At 46.5% G+C, this 6,735-nt stretch overlaps 1 protein-coding gene across 1 annotated transcript in view; it reads right to left on the bottom strand.

The window, feature by feature from the left end:
- The window catches only part of CFB (complement factor B), a 50,504-nt gene that overhangs the window by 41,458 nt on the left and 2,311 nt on the right, over positions 1 to 6,735 (bottom strand). The window contains exon 2 of the mRNA XM_015405458.1: positions 491 to 694. Within this exon, the coding sequence (XP_015260944.1) occupies positions 491 to 694 (204 nt within the window). The remainder of the gene's footprint in view (positions 1 to 490; positions 695 to 6,735) is intronic.

The following is a 6,735-nucleotide window of genomic DNA, read 5'->3' on the forward strand; positions in this document are numbered from 1 at the left end:
CGTGGATGCGGCGCATGCACACTTCGCATGCGCACACGCTCCAGCCGCCAGCCGGGAGTCCCCTGCTGCGGCTGAGTTCTCACTTGGCAACCCTATTTTAACTGTCTTTCTAATAAATACATGTATTTTTGAATATTATAAGCTTTAACTCAGTTTTTAATATTGGCCCTTTATTTGACTTCTTTCTCACCCTTGTGGTTCTTGATTCACTACGAAATCTCCAGGAATTTCTCAACCTAGATCTGGCGACCACATCCCCCACCAGGGGGACCTGGCGACACTAATTATATCCTTCCCAGCCCCAAACCCTGCCCTACCCAGGCTCCAACCCCATAATCTCCAGGAATTTCCCAACCTGGAGTTGGCAACCCTGTGTCCAAACCTTCCCAGGCCACGGTACCCCTGTTCCCTGCCCAAGTTCTGCCATTTGTACAATCATATGAAGCTGACTAACAGCATTAGTGCCACTCCAAGCAAACTGCCCACATACCTCGACATACTGCCCTTCCGACAGGCCTCTGTTGTGCATCCCTCATGCGACTCCAACGCGAGCCGTAACACATCCGGATTGTGGTAGGATGTGGATATTTCCCGTCTGGACACTCATATTTCAGTATAGTCCCTTCCTCCAGCCACGTGTAATTGCCCCCTAAAATCACCGCTTTCTGGGGGTCGCAGGCTCCATCAGTCGCACCTGGGAGGGAGTCAAGAGGAGTCGGGAAAGGGTTACGATCAGAATGGGCAGACACACCCCCTACTTGTTGATGCCGTGGGCCAGGCATCACTGTGGGTAACTGAGCAAACACTCTTGCTGCTGTAAGAACCACTTTCCCAGATGCCAGTCTGACACGTGAACCACTACACCACGCTTGCAGGCATAACCCATCAGAGCCGGGACGGGAGACTCAACTTTGGCCACCAGCTTCAGGATGCTTGTGGGGGCTCCATGGCCAATGGGAAAATCCTGGCCCAGGCGAGACAAACCACCACCACCACACTGTGCTATTTGCAACTGAAGGTCAGGGTCTCTATGGCAGGCATAACTCAGAAAATAATGCCGCGTGTTGGGAAATCGGCCACTAACCCCAGAATTATGATGGAAGTTAATCGTGCCAAAAATGAAAGGGACCAGAACACCCTGAACCAGGTTATCTTTGTAACAGACAACATGTAAAAAGAGAGCTTGTAAGCAGCCTGTCATGTGTCTCTAATATTCAGACCCCCAACCTGCCATGGAAGGTTGCTGGGTGACACATTCTCAGCCAGAACTACCTCACAAGGCTGTTTTGAGGATAAAATGGAGGCCAGGAGAACAATGCAGCTTTGGGCCCACACTGGGGAGAAAGAATGGGTATGACCTTTGTTATCATTCTAATTTTAGTGATATTTTAAAAATTACATCTGCTGTCATAGCAAAGTAGCCTTTACAAAGGGCTATCAGATCTTCCACCGTAAAAGGATGCTTCCGCCCTTCTCCACCCTTTACGTGCATGGTAATGGAACATAAATCTGTTTCAAGTCAAGTCAGCCTTTATTGGCATAAAAAATCTGTTTCAGTGGTTATGCATGTGGAACAGAAGTTACAACTCCCAGTTCAGGCACTGGATTGTTGATCATTATTACTGCTTTGTTAGAACATGGGGAAATATTAACTCTCCCCCCCCCCCTTCTGTTCATAATATTAACAAAGGTTTGCTACTATACTACTCTTTTTTCCCCCAAATAAATTTTTAGTTAAATATATAAAAAACCCAGACATAAACGTCAAGCACACACCCCACTCCCCATACAGAAAAACAACCTACAGTATACACATAACAACAAAGAAAAGCAAATGAGAGAGAGAGGGGGGGGGGGAAAAAAAACAAGCAAATTAAAGACATTGGTAGAGAGCTCAACATTCAGCATAAATACAGAGAGAAGGAATTCTTATTTTTTCTTTTCCTATAAACATGCATAATTCATATATAGTTACAACATGATTAAAATATATAGAGAGACTTATTTAACTTTATCCCATAATCTGAGGAAGGGCTTAAACATACTTTGGGTATTGTTCTGAGTTGTGTATAAAATAAAATCGTGCCACGTTTCAAAAAGTCTACAATTTTGGCTTTGGATTTGATTATTCTAATTTGATTTGTTAATTTTTCAGCTATTGCAATCTGCCATAACTCAGAACACCATACATGTAATGTTAATAATTCTGCGACTTTCCAACTTTTAGCAACTATCCTGCGTGTTGCCTTTAACATAAACACTATTAGTCCTTTAGAAGTCACCCTTTCATTTTGTTTCTCCCATATTGTTAATAGGGCCAAAGCTGGTGTAACACAGATGGTTTGTCGTGTAATTTTTGCAATTTCTGCAAAAAATTTCTCCCAGAATTGTGACACTACTGGGCATAGCCACCACATATGAATATAATCACCTTGCTGATTACACTTTCTCCAGCATTTTTTATTATTTGTGTTGGTTCTTCTTGCAAGGTGAACTGCGGTGAAATACCACCTGTGTAATAATTTAGAGTTCCATTTAATCCAAGTTTTTAGTGTAGTATATGTTGTCCTCCCTTACCCCTATGAATCATTGTTAGTCCCGTGTGTACATGAGTAACTGTAAATCGCTCAGAGCCAGCAGCTCTGCAGGATTGAGCGATTAATAAATCAAAATATTATTATTATTATTATTATTATTATTATTATTATTATTATTATTATTATTATTATTATTATTATTATTATTATTATTATTATTATTATTATTATTATTATTATTATTATTATTATTATTATTATTATTTGCCAGCAAGCTAGATCCCTTGATGTGATATATATGGGAAGTGTTTGAAAAAAGTAATTTAATTTTGGGAGTGCCGTCATTTTGATAGCGTTGATTCTACCCATGATTGTCAACTGTAACTGGGACCATCTTTTAATATCTCTTCTGATTTGTAGAAAAACCAAGTGGAAATTTAGCTGCTGTAATTTATTTAAATTCTTTGACATGGTGCACCAATATTCAGATATTTGAATGAAACCATGCCCTATTTATGCCCTATTTATTTTTAAACTCTCTTCTTTCCTGTTGGAAATGTGTTTATGTTTCTGAATTTCAGTGGCTTCCCTGTGTAATTTGACATGGTAATTGGATGTGTTTTCCAGCCTTTCAGTGTCTTGGAATAAGATACTGTGTCCTGTTTGAGTTAGGCTATATTCAGCCACTGCTGATTTTTCAGGTTGGCCCAGTCTGCAGTGTCTTTCATGTTCTTTTATTCTTGTCTGAATGCTATGCTGTGTAGTCCTGATGTAAACCTGTCCACAACTTTATGGTATGAAGTATACTCCTGTAGAAGTGAGGGGGTCTCTTCTGTCTTTTGCCGATTGTAGCATCTGTTGTATTTTTCTGGTGGGTCTGAATACTGTTTGTAGGTTGTGTTTTTTCATAAGTTTTCCCATCTCATCAGTGATTCTTTTGATATATGGCAAAAACACTTTTCCCGTGGGTTGTTTTACCTTTGGTTTAATTGCTCTTCTGATTTCATTCTTGGAATAGCCGTTTGCTTGAAGTGAGTGGTTTAGATGATTTAGTTCATCGTTGAGAAAGTGTGGATCGTTATTTACACAAAAACTCAAATCACCACCCTCGGCAAAAAAGAGGCATGATCAAAACATTAGTAGACCACACAAGACAGATATGTGAACTGCACTTTCTCAACAATGAACAAATCAGGTTTACATTGGGACCTGTCCTGAAAAACACAAAATGCCCTACATCTTACAATATTTTATTTATTTATATATTTATTCGATTTCTAGGCCGCCCTCCTCGCAAACAGGCTCAGGGCAGCTAACATCAGGGCACGCATGCCAGTACATAAAAACAAGATAAAACAATTAGTTACCAAATTTACAAAATAAAATGCTCCAAGATGGTCCAAGGTAACAGTCTTCCATGTAGTAGATGGTATCAGGAGGATATTTAAACAGATCTCAGTTCAGTGGTCTCCGTGCGCCATAGTGCTGCAGTTTGTTTGTCGCCGGGCCATTCCAATACCCCGCTGTTGCCAACTCGGTGGTGATAGTGGTGGTGGTGGCGGCTCCTAATCGAAAGCCTGGTGGAAGAGCTCCATCATATAGGCCCTGCGGAACTGTGCAAGGTCCTGCAGGGCCCTGATCTCTTCAAGGAGCTCATTCCACCAGGTAGGAGCCGCCACTGAAAAGGCCTTCACCCCAGTGACAGCAAGCCTGGCCTCTTTGGGACCTGGAGTCACCAGTAGATGTTGCGTCCCCGACTGTAGTGCCCTTGGGGGTATATATGGGGAAAGGCGGTCCCTCAGGTATGTCGGACCCTAGCCATATAGGGCATTAAAGGTAAGAACCAGCACTTAGAAGCAAATCCGGTATGCTATTGGCAGCCAGTGCAGCGCTTTCAGCACAGGGCGAATGTGCTCCCATCTAGGGAGGCGCATCAGGAGCCTGGCTGCAGCATTCTGCACTAGCTGCAGCTTCCGGGTTTGTAACAAAGGCAGCCCCCACATAAAAAACGTTACAGTAGTCTAACCTCGAGGTGACCGTTGCATGGATCACTGTGGCCAAGTCATCGCAGTCGAGAAAAGGAACCAACTGTCGAGCCAGCCTAAGATGGTAGAAGGTCGACCTGGCAGTGGCTGCCACCTGGGTCTCCATAGTTAAAGAGGAGTCCAGGAGCACTCCCAAACTCCTAACCTCCGACGCTGGCACCGAAGGCACCCTATTGAAGGTCGGGAGAGGGACCCCCAACCCCAAACCAGCGCGACTTAGGCCCAGGATTTAGCTTCGCCAGGTTTAGCTTCAGTTGGCTCAGCCTTAGCCAACCAGCCACGACTTGCAATGCCCGGTGTAGATCTTCTGGGGTGGAGTCCGACTGGCTGCCCAACATCATATAGAGCTGTGTGTCATCTGCATATTGATGACACCCAAGCCCATACCTCCGGGCAATCTGGGCAAGGGGGCGCATATAGATGTTAAACAACATCGGGGAGAGCACCGCCCCCTGAGGCACCCCGCATTCGAGCGGGTGTCTCCGGGACTGCTGTCCCCCAAGCGCCACCCTTTGTCCCCGACCTTGGAGAAAAGAGGTGAGCCATTGAAGGGCAAGCCCCTGTATCCCCACGTCAGCAATAGCTGTACAGATAAGATTAGAAGTTCAACAGCCAATCCATATGCAAAAGAACCTCCTCAGGAAAGCTTCTCCATTAGCATGTCACAGCCTGGGAAACTCCTACAAGATAATGACTCAGCCCTACCCCACCTTTCTGAGTAGATATAAATCACCCGTCTACCATTTTGCTTCTCACCTTGACATAGAGAGTGCTCCATCATTCTGTGTTACACCTCTGAGGATGCCAGTTATAGCTGCTGGCGAAATGTCGGGTCCTACAATGCCAACACCACGGCCATACAGCCCGGAAAATCTACAACTAATATCCCATTAAGCCCCTGTTAAAGCAGCAGAGCCCTGACCTGGATAGCCCAGGCTAGCTCAATCTCTGAAGCTAAGAAGGATTGGCCCTGGTTAGTATTTGGATGGGAGACAGGCCCGTAGCTACCATGGGGCCCACGGGGCCTGGCCCCCTAGTGGCTTTTATGGGCCCCTCCCCAAGCCGTCGCTCCCCCAGCCACCTCACTCTGATTGCCTGTTGGCAGGGAGGATGAGGGCAGCACAAGCAGTAGCAGTGGCAGCAGGGAGGCTGGGCTTAGAGAGCGGCCCAGGCAGGCAGCGAGCGTGAATGGCACAAGGAGAAGACTCCATCTTGGGCTTCCACTAGACGCTTGCTGTGCCGCCCGCCAGCAGCAGGTAAGCCCAGCCAGGCCAGGCAAGGAGGCAAGCCACCACCTCCTCTTGCCCCTGGAAGGCCCCTAGCTGAGCTCCATTGTGCCAACAAGCCCACACACAGTGCCACTGTGGCCAGCCCAGCCGCTGCGCGTTTCACCTCTCCCAGCCCTGGGAGGGAGCTGAGGGTGGATGTCAGGCTGCCCCTTGTGCTGCGCCACGGGAAGAAGAACTGGGGCTCCTGGGAAGGCCTGCCCTTGCCGGGGGGGGAGGGCTGTGTGTGTGGAGGGAAGCTACGGCTGCTGGGCATTACTCCTCCCTTGCCCTGGAGCCTGGGGCTACAGGGCTGCCTTAGGAGTTCTAAGGAGTTCCACCAATTAATTGGCTAGTGGGGCCCCCCAAGGCCCCCTCCCTCCAAAATCCCTAGGTATGGGTCTGATGGGAGACCACCAAGGAACACCAGGGTTGCGATGCAGAGGCAGGCAATGGCAAGCCATTCTCTTGCCTTGAAAACCCTATGGGGCTGCCATAAGCCGGCTGTGGCATGAGAGTATTAAAAAAACAAAGAGGCAGGACATTATTTTTGACACCCCTATACACCAGTTTGGTGTAGTGGTTAAGTGCGTGGGCTCTAATCTGGGAGAACCAGGTTTGATTCCCCACTCCTCCACTTGCACCTGGCTGGATGACCTTGGGCAAGTTTTAGCTCTGATCAGAGCTGTTCTTGAAAAAGAGCAGTTTCTGTCAAGAGCTCTCTCAGCCTCACCCACCTCACAGGGTGTCTGTTGTGGGGAGGGGAAGGGAAAGGAGTTTGTAAGCCGCTCTGAGACACCTTTGGGTAGTGAAGGGCGGGGTATAAATCCAATCTCTCTTCTTCTTCTTCTTCTTCTTCTTCTTCTTCTTCTTCTTCTTCTTCTTCTT

Source organism: Gekko japonicus, unplaced genomic scaffold, assembly GCF_001447785.1.
Source record: "Gekko japonicus isolate JY-2015 unplaced genomic scaffold, Gekko_japonicus_V1.1 scaffold1799, whole genome shotgun sequence".
Lineage (NCBI taxonomy): Eukaryota > Metazoa > Chordata > Lepidosauria > Squamata > Gekkonidae > Gekko > Gekko japonicus.